Source organism: Paramormyrops kingsleyae, chromosome 2 (assembly GCF_048594095.1).
Source record: "Paramormyrops kingsleyae isolate MSU_618 chromosome 2, PKINGS_0.4, whole genome shotgun sequence".
Lineage (NCBI taxonomy): Eukaryota > Metazoa > Chordata > Actinopteri > Osteoglossiformes > Mormyridae > Paramormyrops > Paramormyrops kingsleyae.
This window is the reverse complement of record NC_132798.1, coordinates 25,488,922-25,502,469: the sequence shown is the minus strand read 5'-3', so window position 1 is coordinate 25,502,469 and position 13,548 is coordinate 25,488,922. Positions and strand designations below refer to the sequence as shown.

Sequence of the window (13,548 nt, the reverse complement as noted above, 5' to 3'; positions counted from 1 at the left end):
TTAGCGAGTGTAAGATATATGTTAGATATGAAAGAAGTGTGTATATAGCACTGCCTTTGCTTATATATTCATACATATTTATAATATGCATGCATAATATTCTTAAACATATATGCACACCTTAGCTACCGTTAAGATCAACATTCATTCTGAGGCAAGAGCACAGTCTAAATCTGAGCTATGTCACTGGGCAACTTAGACTGGCAGTCAGATATTAGCTGCAGAGCATAGCTGACACTGGGGGCAGTTTCTAGTCTATGTCTCAAGCGGCTGGCTCTTTGGCCGCTGACGTGCTGGAACCCAACATTTCCCCGTTCTTTCTGGTGAGAGACGTGCCACTAGTCCAGTCAACAGAGCTCTCCTATCCAGCACCATATGAGAGAGAGAAAGCGAGCTGGCAGCGCATGAAACAGAGGAAAGCTCGCCAGCAGCCCTCCGCTAACTGGCAGCAATGCGGATTGGCCGAGCACAGGCGACAGAATTTGCAACAAATAAAAGTGGGAAGAAAAACAGGAGGAAAAAATCCAGAAAAAGAAAGCCCAGGAACAATGAAATGGCCACCTGCCAGGACCTGGCCACTGCAGAATCCTTGGTGTTTGTGGGTGAGTGTTAGTTGCCATGTGCGAGCGGCTGTGTGGTCCTGCTGTTATGAACTTTTCCACACACCCGTAAACTCGACACAGGCCTGTCCCGACTCCACCTTATCTCCTCCTCCTCCTCCTCCTCCTCCTCAGATATTGGCAACGCTGGGCACTCTGGTCCATGTGTGGCAGGCTTCACATCTGAGCCTGCTTCTGCAGATGCTGCACTTCCAGTGACAAAGGCTCCCCATGCCTCTTCCGGGTGCCCTTAAGTGTCACTTCTTTGTGAATGCCTACGGAATGCTGCCTGTCGCAGTCAGAAGGTGAATGTTTGAGATCAACACGCAGAAATAACCAGACAAGATACATAAACGAGCAGAAGAAAAGTCCATCCCCAAAGCAGAGACTGGAGAAACGTCGTGAAGATGGAGGGTTGGACACATTGGGAATGTCGAGGACAGGCTGGCATACTTGCACGACCATTTCCAGTCCTGAGTGATGGCTTCAGCCGCGATTCATCACAGCCTGCCCGCCAGGTTGTCACGGAAACGGTGAACAGCAGCTGAACCAATTATGAGCTTCGTCCTGTTTTCACAGAGGCCCCTTTTTTCAGCTGCTGTGCATGTGGCAGAGACTAATGATTCCTGCTTCCGGCCCACAATCCAAACAAATACCGCAGCAGCCAATTACAACCGTTGCTGCTTGTAGCTGTGGACCAATTGGGAAAATTAAAAAATTCAACAATGGGGCCTGCAATTTACTGATCTCAGGGTGTCTCTGAATTTATTTTCATTTATGGCAGAGAGCTCCAGGTCCCCCCACAACCCTGATCAGGATCAGAAATGGATGGATTGATGGATTTTATGGCATACTTCAGATTCATGTGAAGAAATGATTATACAGACTATAGATTTGTATTTATGGACGTGTAAAAGTGTAAACTGTTACTGTAGAAATCTTTGATGAAGAACAATGTGGTACAGAAACGTGCTACAGAAAGGGTATAAATTGTAAAATGTTTAATCAAGCCAGCTTTCTCTAACGGGATTTATACTTAATATAACATTTTATTGGATAGTTGACCATAATGCCCCTCTCTGTGGCTGCATGTGCCTCTGCTCAACATACCAATCTTATTTGTAAAGATGGCCTTGGCTTTTGTTGAAAGCTCCCTGTGTTTTCTGCATTTTTTTTTACAGTTGCTTTTCATTGCTTAGCGAGGAAGCTGTGAATTCAGTCGAGCAGGCAGCCTGGCCTGGTGACCATGTTAAAAGACTGAGGTCTTCCTCACAGGTGGCTCCTTGGCTTTGTTTACATTGAGGCAGAAATATGAGAATGGTTCAGCACAAGCCGCAGCACTCAGGGTTAATGCTGCAGTATGTGTAACACACAAACCACTTATCTTGAAGTTTGAAGGAAAAATGTGTTTCGTTTGTTGGTCACCAATCGACCCTGGGCAGCAGGAGGAGTAATGCTGCTAGGAAACTTCATGGTAGTGTTCTAAAATTGCAAGACAGTAGCGCAAAAAATAATTGTTAGACTAAGCTACACCTTGTGAGTAAGACGTAGCAAGATCAAATCCCAGAATAGCCACATTAATAATGAAAAGAAATCACAATGTCCCAATGGACCAATCTGTCTATAAAGATAATATTTGCATTCATTCTTGTTTTACTTTGCTCTGGCATATGAAGGTGAAACAATGCCCTTCTATGGATGCATTCATGCTGCTCTCACTGCATTCGGGAAGACCACAATCCAGCAAGGCATGCAAGTATGACAGCTCTGCAAATGCGTTCCCTCAAAAGACAAGTCGTTTCTCCCGCGATGGAGAACTTTTTGCACGGCTCAAGGTTTAATAAAGTGAGAAACTTGACCAAATACTGTTTGGATACCAATTTGAGCATCATCAAACAGGAACACAGTTTGGAAGAAATTGAGGGCATGAGTTTCTGAACTGTTGTCATCTCCATCTCCCCGCTGAGGATACAGTTCCCTCGAAGGCAAAGAATGCACTGTTTTCTACCAGGAGGCTTTCTGAGGCGAGTTACAGATTTGTTACCCTGGGATTCAGGCCTGGAGTGTGTTGGGCCAGAAATACTCCAGAAAACCTGTGTTTACACCATCCGCAGTAAGGCCCAGGCTGAGTGGAGAAGCTGGCGTAAACGCAGTCTGATTAAAGTAAACACAGTGCTCTAACACAAACAAGCGTGAAGCACAGTCCCTGCCAAAGCACAGATGGGAGAGTAAGCAATCACAAGGAGGCAGCCTGAAAGGGTAAAATGATAGGACTCTAAATTACAGCCCCAATACCTTGAGCTTGGACCTTCTGACCCACGACAGGCAGGCTGGGGCTTCTGGGAGTCCAAATGGAACTGCTGTAATGCAAACAATACTGATGTGAATGTTTTGTCCCGGTTGTTGTTTAGTCCTTATATTTTCTGTGTACCCTGTTGGCATGGTAACGTGCAAAGCTATCATGAAGCACAAGCAAAGCAGCACAGGTTCCTCTTTTGACTTTGCTGAAGAGAATGACATTTAATGGAGGCCCATCCTGAATGTGTCTTCACTACTCCCCACCTGGGGATTCTGCTGCTTGGCTTCCTTAATTGAATGAGCCCTTAAGACAAATGTGTTTCCCATTAGCTTTGGGGAGGAAATTGAAGAAGGTTATTAAGCACTTTGTCATTGTAGCAATCACTGCGCAATCCTGCATTCGAAAATCCGACATCGTCATTTGGAGGCTAGGGGTCTTATGAAGACCATTTTATTTAGGCAGCCTGAATTCAGTTTTACAGTTTGGAAGGCTTTATTTTCTGTCGATCGTGTTTAATTACCGTTACAATTAACAACTTGGCTGTAAAGGCCCCGCTTTGCCACATTTTCACGGGTCATGTCTGCGCCGATTGTGTCCAAACCACATTAGCCCAGGCTGGTGATGGAAACTTAGTGTTACTGGAGGTCACAAACCATGCAATTTAAGTCCCGCTGCTTCCTACACTGACATGTCTATAAAATAATGTAATTTAGACCTGAAACTTACTGCAGCCAACCTGAGCACAGACCCTCAAGCCATTTGGGTAGAGAGCTACCAAAAATAAACAGAACTGTTAGACAGGTTAGCAAATTTTGTTTGATAATTTGTCATTATTTTCATTTTTGGTGGTGGTGGCAGGTGCCTGAACTTTAGTTGGGAGAAGATCACTATCCCGTTCAGAAAGTAATTCCAGACACCACAAATGCAGAGGTGGCTCTTCATCTTTCCACCCAGCAGACGGCTCATAGCAGCACACCAATGCACTAGTGCTGCACGCACTAGTGCATTGGTGTGCTGCTATGAGCCGTCTCCAATTGCGTCGTTTTATTTGAATTAGCAGACATATGTGTTTGCCTGTGCTTCTAAATACACATGAAAGCATTTAAGCATGAGGAATCTTCCTGCTCACCCCCAAATCCCTTAACCCCCACCCCACACATTTGATGACGCATATGTTCCATACATCACTGCATGTTTTACCCCAAGACAAACAGAATGAGTTTAAACAATAGAGGAAGGATTTATAAGAGAGGGCATCAATGCTTTCAGCACTATATAAAAAACACAAAATATAAAAAAGGCACAAAAACCCCCTCATTAGTACAACTTGTTCCACATCTTCTCGATAAACATGCGTGCATCGTTTAATAGGCCATTGGTTTGTGGTTGGAGTGAAACCACAGACAGAAAGGATGTTTAAATGAAGCGAAGAAATGCATAGCCATCCAGAGACCCCGCAAAAGAAACTCAGGATAAACAATGGGCGGGTATATCTACCTTTGATTTATATAGTGGGTATCACCTCTTTGTGTTTTTCATGCTGTCTTTTCTATGTATACTATTATGGTATTTTATATGTATTCTTATATACACAGAGTATTTGTATATGATCCAAAATTTATACGTTTTCAACATTTCTGTTGATAACTTTTCCCTTTTGGCAAGCCATAAGTTTACACAACGCAGGAGAAATGTGTCTACCACCTGGTTTGTGTCTTTGAGTGATCTGAGAGACCTTCCTGTGGAAGGGGGGGATGGGGGGGCTCCCAGCAGTCGACAGAATTCCCCATCAACTAAAAGCAAACGATTTCAACACCAGCGAGCCTCTGGAGCTTCATGCACCTATAGCTCTATGGAATTCCGGAAAAAAAGCAGGTTTCAGCCATGAGGTTTAACACAGCGGCACATAGACTTACCGTTTTCATCCGTCACGTTCGGGCTGTTGGCGTTCGGTGCCGTGTACCGTGTGATAATCCAGATATCTGTGTCTGCTCTTCTGCATTTGTAGCCAGGTCACAGTTTTCTGGAGTCTATCCCCGGGTGGACAAGGCGGGGTGCATTTTGTACAGGACACTGTTCAGTCACAGGACACCCCACACACATACAGACACGAACTCGTGCATTCACATTGACTCGCACGCTGAGCCGCACGTCTTTGCAGTGTGGGAAACAAATGGAGCACACTGAGGAAATTTGGACAAAAACAGGGAGAAAAGAGGGTAACAATTTACTTAAAGCAGTCACCATAATGCATTACAGATATCCTCATAATGCATTAAAATGGTTAGTATAAGCCATTATAATGCACTATAAAGGTATTTATAGTGCATTATAGATGAGAGCTTCATGGTTTCCTTTGCATTTAAAATCAATGATAAATATTACCTGATGATTCATATAATCATTTGAAAAAGAAGAATGAACGCATGTCCCAAGATGTCTAATTATTGGTTATGGAATTAATATTAGAAGTAGAAACAGAAGTTGTCATAATCCCAGGGTGTACCTAGGAATTCTAGACCCCCCCCCCCTTCCCAATTTCATGTATAATTTTACATATTCAAGGGTTCGTGTTAAGTGCTGTGCCCCCTGAATCTGCCCCTCTTATGCCCATGAATATATCTGAAAGATACCAATTTGTATTTAAATGTATTTAAATTATCTTACTCTGTTGAACTACACATTCACAGCTTTATACCCTGTGGAAAGTGTTGATCTTCTATGTTGTTTCCAGGTTTAGTATTTTATTGGATACTCTTGCCGTGGTGTCTTGCATGCATTTTATTTTTGCGCCGTGGTGGCTGTTGTCACATCCCCTCATACACCCATCTTCCATAACTGCTTATCAAATGTAGGATGGTAGTGAGCTTGTAACAGGAAGCAGAGACGGGGGTGGGGGGCACACACTCACACACAACTGGCAGTTTACGGGCATCAGTTCATGTAAGTGCACAGGGCAGAGTCTTTGGACTGTGGGAGGAGAGAAGAGGAGTCAGGAGAAACATCCGAGATGCAGGGAGATCATGCAAACTCGTCACACTGAGCTGGGGGGGAGGCTTTGTGTGAAGCTTCCCAATGAGACACCTACAATATGTAAAATAAGGTCAAATAAAAAATCCATAAAGGTGAATATTACCAGTACAGACGCTCCTCTACTTACGAACTTTCAACTTACGAACTTTCAGACATACAAACGGAGAGGACTGTACGTCCAAATTGTGTTCCTTGGGCTCCTGTTTCCTGTCCGCAACATCATTTTTTTTTTTCTGAGCACCAATTCTGCCTAGTATGACTTCTGCCCGCTACTCCCGCCGCGCAGCAGCGTAGCGTGCGGACTCCCAGCATCCTAGCTCTTAGCACTTGCGTATACCCTTAAAATGATGTTGAATAACGATTTACAAACATTTCAAGTTACGAACGGCTGTTCGAAACGTATCCCGTTTGCAAGTAGAGGAGCATCTGTACCTAACTTTCAGGAAAAACTTGCCTAATGAGTGAATACTAGCCTGTGTGATTATACATTTTTTCAGTCTCTTTCACTGCATAATGGCTACCCTTTTCCAGTAGCATCCTGCAACATCTACAGCTTGACCTTTTTTAACTTACATGTTTCATTTTTAATGGAAAAAAAACTTAATTCTGCGACTACTTCAGACTACTATGAAACTCAGTTCTTACACATTTCATATGTATTTGGAATAATTCTTCTCTGATATTTGCCTGCCATTAGACTTGCCCATTGCCACTCTCCCACTTACCCTGACTGAAATGTACCCGTCAAACCACAAGCTATGTGCTATAAACAGACCTGGCTGCTGACACGTTCAAAGCATTGGCACTTGCTTAATGAAGGTTTATTCATATTATGAATATTTGTTACCTTCATTTCCACCTCATAAGGCTTTTGTGCAGTTCTCAACATTAAAGGGTGCTTATCATTAAGCTCAGTAGTGGCATTTCTTTACATTGATCTATATAGTGTAATTCATATAGTATTAATATTCATGTGGATTAGGTTGCATATTGTATGTTATATTTGCAACAAAGTGCCCTAGATAGCACCAGATGACGTGGCTTCCTTAACATACATTGCCATACTATGCCATGTTAGCCATCAGATAAAGATCACACACCATCTCCTAAATACTAGAGAAACAAACATATTTGGATGTATAGAGTGTACATGGACAACAGCTAAGCTGCGGGTCTTACAGAATGCCATCACTGATGGTATTACAGAGCTCAGAAAAGATTTGTGAACATTATACTTATTAATGTTAGTTAATGCAAAATCCTTGTGACCATATAGATGGGATTCCTCCAGAACATTCTGTCTTCTGTCTGTGTCTGCAGGCTTCCAAATGCCATGCACATTGTTGTGATGACTGAGTCCTCATTGTTTTTTCTCCTCTCCCTTTAGCAGATTTGAGGCATTGTGGTCTTCCTGAATACACAGGGCTTTCTCAAAATACTCCCAAAGATGCTCATTTCAGGTTCAAAGACAGCAACAGAAACCCTCACATTTTTAAACAACCATATCTAACCTTGTGCTACATAATACAAGCTCTAATAACCCAATAATGATAAAAAGCTGGCTCTTCATTACAGGAAACGGTTCCAGGATAAATAGAGTGATTTTATCCAGTACCCTTGGGAAGAGATGGGTTGTTGAACTGAAAATAAAACAAAGATATGTCTTCCTCTCTGACATAAGCAAGCAAGATATGAAACCCATGAGAACTGAAAGATTATTTCCAAACTCTGCCCCTAAACTTCCACACCTTCCTCGATGTACAGATAACATTTAAACCTCACATTCAGCCATCAGGTGTTCATTTGGGAAGAAGCAGCTCTATACACTACGTCATGAAAAATTAATTTAAAAAAGAAACAGAATACCTGTCCATTAAAGCCCATTCTTCATAATCCATGTAAGATTGTATCCTTACAACGTATACACTTTCAAGGTGCCTGTAGATAGATTTCTACTTAAGTCAAATGTAAATCTAGTTAAACTAATTATATACATGTATTTTCCTTTGTTTCCAGTGTTTCTTTTGTTTTAAAAGTTGCTTCCCAACAGCAAACTTAACCCCATAATATACTTGAAATATTCCAGCCTGGTTTCCATGTGAGCCAAAGCACATAGTAAACTGGACCTCTGCTTAAGACATTTTTCCTCTGTCTTTCCTCTCTTCCATTATCTTCTGGCTCTCTCCACATTAATTACGTACTGATGAACCCGACTTGTAGTCATGTTTTCTGTGAAGGACAGGAATAGCTATTTTACTGTTCATCTCAAAAGTCCAGGTGTAAAATTATATCTTACATTTATTTTTAGATCAAATTATGTTATAAAATTGTAATTTTTTTTTAGCTTTACTTACATATATATCTACCCTTAAGCAATAAAGACAAAGTTTGTTTTTAGGATGCACAAGGCCTGGGACCCCCCGAATGGGACACCACTTCTTTGGCTAGTGAAACATAACATCTAAATCTATGTGTTCCTTATTCATTTTATGTCTACAATAATGTTATATATGGCACAGAGTCAAAATTCCTAAACTGCCTCCATCTAATTTTCAAGAGAAAAAAGGGGCCACCCTCATAGTGAAGGACATGACATGAGGCAGATTATTAAAGATTGCAATCAGCCCGGCAGCCATGACGCCTTCTCCGATCGACATCAGTCAGCTTCAAGCACGCTCATCTTCTGTGAAAAGACCCGTCTTGTTGAATTTCAGTAGCCTATCCACAAACGTTTGAGAGTATTCTGTCTGACCGAAGGACTGAAACAAAGTTTGATTCCCACTACAATGTGATCAGGCTCTGCACTCAGGCCGTTTTCCAATGCTGACACGTTACAGCACTTAGTTCCCTACCAGTGTCTGGCACGTCGCAATGACTGACCACTAGCATTTCTTTAGTGGCTATAAAAACTAATTTTATGGTCAATGGCCCCTGAAAACTATATTAAAGGTATGATATATTTAGACAAGCCCAACAATTTTCAATGCATTGCTGACCAACAGTCCTCCAAAAATGTCTTCCAAAGATGAAGTCATGGCTGGGGGACGGGGTGCTAATTTGTGACCTTCAATCTTCATCTCCGTTAGTATGGTGTTGGTTTCAGACCCCATGAGACGAATCCCTTAAATTACGGCATAATATTAAACGATGCAAATAGGGAGGGTAGGGAGGCAGGAAAAAGGTGGAGCAAAAGATGGGGGGGGGAATAACTAAAAGGAATCGGTTTGTGAAGCTGATTTATTGTGTTGACATCTTTGCGCTGTGCTGTTCTGTAAAGTTGTAATTTCTATTCTTGTTTTTCATATATAGTACTCAGGGGAGAAGAGTTAGGATTATTCCAAAGGCCCCCAAGTCACAGGGACACCGAACACTACAAGCTTTCATGGGACTCGAAATCTCTGCCAGCACCCCTGATCGCACCATAAGGTGTTTCTCCTGTTTGTCTTGACAAATTGTCCTGCACTGAATCACAACCAATCCTGGGATGTTTGTACATTCTGGTAATAAAATGCTCCAAGTTATATGTTATAGACACAGATATACATTTTCTATAATTTGACTAAATGACAAATTTTTAAAAATGCGGAGTGGAGGAGGACGACATTCTTGTCAAAAATGGAGCGTGTGCAGAAGACGATACACTCAGTGTGAAGGAAGCTTGTGTACAGAAATGATGAACGTACAAGGAACAAAAGACCCACAAACAGTCCAAATGCTTCCTTTAAGATTCATTTTTAATAAAGTCATAAACAAAAGACAAATAAGTTATATTTTTTTTATTTGTTAGAATTCTATCAGTGTTTGAACATTAATATTTAGAGATCTAGTACGATTTCTACTTTCATGGCTAGCTTTTCACATACCCAAAACAGCTTTACCAATTTCACTCTCCTATAATACTGTAGGGGGCTTTTTCCATTAAAAAAATCTGAGAGCAACTTAGCAATGAAAGTACAATGTAACATCTCTCTTATGTTCCAACAAAACATGATCATTACATATAAACTCTTTAAAAATATACTTCTGTCAAATAACTTGACAACTACTATGTACACTACAAAAATAAATTTTCATATAAATAAATTATATGGCATACATTTATCTTTGTAACTGAAATGACAAACGTCCACTGATGCCAAGAAAATTGGCAGTCAGTGAGATCTGAATATTTTTTCCTTTTAAATCCTCACTAAGAGCTATGATGAGTCTGTAATGTAAATGTTATATACTCTTTTCCCTATTTAACATTAGTACGCACTTTATACAGATCAAAATCCATTAAGTAAATACATAACTGTAATAGTGTTTTTCAATAGAAGTAAAAATCCCTGCATTTGTTATAAACTGGCATTATGACCAATAATGTAAGAACAACCATCTTTTTATACAAAAATATAAATATCACAAAACAAAGTAAAAAAATAATAAAATATGACAAAAACAAAAAAAAAATAAAAAATAAAATAATAAAATAGTTGCCAGCCACATATTTCTCCTTTCTGCCAATGTGACATCAGGAGAAAAAGAAAAACTAAATAATATATATATATATATTTATATATATAATTTTTTTCCCACAGAAGCAGCAGACAGACACAGAAACAGAAACAACGGCTTGTAAAGAGAATACAAATGTGTTTGACAGGAAGTTCGTGAGGTGGAAACAGCCATTGACACAAACACACTGGCCTAGCGACTGCAAGGGGAACATGTGACCCCTGACCTCTAAAGTACTCGCGTTTGGCCCGATTTGGCGCCATTTGGCAGCTGAGGAGGAACTTGCAATTAGTGTTCCACCGTGGATTTTTACGAGGTGAGGTCAGAAGAGACCTGCGTCTATTAGTCAGCTAAAAAGAGCCGTCAAGCTGGCTGAGAGGAGGCTGATCCCACAAGGCCGTGCAGCGCTAACCCTTTAGTACGCTTGTCGTGGCAACTTCTTCAGAATGAGGGAAAATACAAAAGGGAATAAACGGCCAACGTCTCCTGCAGATGCAACAATGTAGTCAAGTGCCTTGGCTGGGACAGAGTGTAGCTTATAACCATTTAAATATGTAATATCTCAACAGTACTGACGTTATGGGTTTGAGGCACTCCATTGAAAGAGCTGGTTAGAGGCATAGGGCCCACGGAGCAGGAAATGCTAGAGAGTCAGTGTTCCACAACACCTTCATTCATTCAGTCAGTCAGTCAGAAACAAGAGAAAAAGCTCATCACCAAAAATCACCAAAAGTAAAGCACCCAAAAATGTCCCCCCGGGACCGAAGACGGCACACCGTCAGAGGGGGGGTCTGACCAAGCTTGTTATGCTGGTGGTGTCGTATCACCGATGCAGGCAAGATGTGGCGGCAGGGTTCAGCTGAGGGGATGCTGGGAAATGGGCAAAGGGGCGCTTACAGTAAACCAGCACAGGGGCCAAAAGAGCAGAGGGGAGAGCAGAGGGGAGAGCGGCGGCGAGAACAGAGAGGCCGTGCTTAGAGAGCGGCGGCCGCGGTGAGGAGCATGCTTTTCCGATTGTTTTTTTCCCCTTCTTCTTCATATCTGCTCAATTTAAATACCACGCATAGCGTGTCTCATAACTACCACAGGTTTGTGATATCCAAGCTAACGTTAAAAGATGCGTACCTTTATACACACACAGACATTCATACGTGCATGTAAGCCAGACATGCAGGCGAAGCGCTATTGCCCTCCATGAAACATTGTCAGACATCAATTTAGCCGCCATGAAGCGGACGGCATTTTCAAAGTATGGCGAAGACTAGCTAACGGCGCCAATGCGAGGAGGGGGTGTCAGCGACACAACTCAAGGCACCCCATTGCCTGAACGAGTAACAGAGACATTTTAATTTGATGCCTTTGAGCAACGTAAGAGAGTCACTGGCGGAATGTGGCACCAGAATGAGTCGTTAAGATGTGGTTTTGCTTGCTTCCCAAATGATAATTACTTAGCATAAATCAGCATTAGCTGCCCACTCAATGTTTGGGAATCAAGGACTAGAAAAAAAAAGTGATCCAAATGTTTGGTTCAAACTGTCTGCTCAACCTCTCGACCTTTCAGTTCCATGACAGGGCTTAAGACACGCTTCTCACACACTCCTGACACATAAAAGCAGTATTTGCATAGAATCACACAATTATACAATATTTAAGCAGCAAAACATATGCTGAAATATTCGCGTGGGTGAAGCTTTCTTGTGGCACAAATTAAGAACAAAAAAAACCAAAACAATGATATTACAGTAACCACGCAGAACATGTAGATGGCACAATCACGCATGCATCCACCCAACGATGGCGTCGCTTGTTAAACGCGAGTCGGACTGCTTCTAAATTATAGCTCCATTTTGTATTTACACGTGTGTACATCTTTTAAATATTTATAAAAATATCTAACAATATTACATCAGGTTACAGTAAAGGTCGCAGGTGCACCCATCCCGTCTGGTGCTGTCGGGGCAAGGAGGTCCGTAGTTTGGCCTTCAGGCTTTGCAGAGACTGTGGAGACAAAACAGGAAAAAACACATTAAAACACATTAAAAAGTACCTGCCTCAGAACAGGGAGTCTTTCCCTCCATTTCCATGAGTTACTGTGTTTTCACTTTCAGGAACTCGTTCATTGCATGACGACTGCCACAGCTAAAAGGCCACTTCACAGGCTTGATACCATCCACACTTCCGTCTTTTCACAACTAATTATATCCTGCTCTATTTTTATTTTGTATCTTTGTATTACGCATTTCCTTTCAAGCACAATCCCAAAAACAGAAATCAGAAGTTGAAACTTTCTGATTCTCTGTGTTCTGAATCACAGATGGAGGGAATCACTCCTGCCCTGTGGGCCTGTATGTTAGATACTCAGAGTAAGCCTGCTGTGTCTCGGCGGCCCGGGGGCCTGTACCTCAGCTGTCTGACCTCCTGCCATCGCACCGGGCTTCACATTCCACGTCCTGCAGCTCAATGGCCTCTGTCGCCTCCTTCTCCTCTGGCTGCCCTTCGAAGGGCACGTGGGGGTCAGGGAAGGGAGGGTCAGGGTCCATGTGGTCGGCCGGCTGGTACCCGTCTGACGAGGGATAGGCTGGGTATGCAGGGTTCTGCGGAGGCAGGCCAGAGTGGACCGCCACTGTCACTGAGGCGGAGGCAGTCACCGTGGTGATGGGCTGGCCGTAGATGGGGTCGGGAGCAGCGAAGGTGGTTTGAGCACGGGGTTTGCGGGGACAGGTCCGCGGCCCTGATCTGTCCCTGAGGCCTGGTCCGGGATGGCGGGGACCCTTGGCGGTCGCCTCGAAAGCATCCGTCCGCAGCCTGTGGGGCGGCGGCTGCTGGTGCTGCTGCCGGGGGCCTCTCGCCGACTCTCTCCTGGGATCCCGGCTGGTGTACTGGCGTGCCGGCTGGGCCGCCGCCGCCCCCTGGTGGTGAGCGGTGTGGGGCCGATGCTGTGGATGCGGAGGCTGTTGCCTGGAGTCCAACTGAATGGGCTGCAAGAACAGGGAACATTGTAATTATACCAATTACTAGGGATGCCCAATCCACTTTTTTTGGTAGCCTGATTCTATCTAATCCATTTAATAGTTATATCTGTGAATCAGAGACCTGATATGATCTTTAAATATTACACAC

General features: G+C 42.8%; 1 protein-coding gene across 2 annotated transcripts in view; it reads right to left on the bottom strand.

Moving 5' to 3' along the window:
• Window positions 1-9,647: 9,647 nt before the first annotated feature.
• ptch1 (patched 1) overlaps window positions 9,648-13,548 on the bottom strand; it is a 45,187-nt gene continuing 41,286 nt past the window's right edge. For both annotated transcript variants that reach the window (XM_023802931.2, XM_023802930.2), the window contains exons 23-24: window positions 12,830-13,406; window positions 9,648-12,426 (exon numbers count right to left, since the gene is read on the bottom strand). In XM_023802931.2, the coding sequence (XP_023658699.1) occupies window positions 12,831-13,406 (576 nt within the window). In that variant the 3' untranslated portion in view covers window positions 9,648-12,426; window position 12,830. The remainder of the gene's footprint in view (window positions 12,427-12,829; window positions 13,407-13,548) is intronic.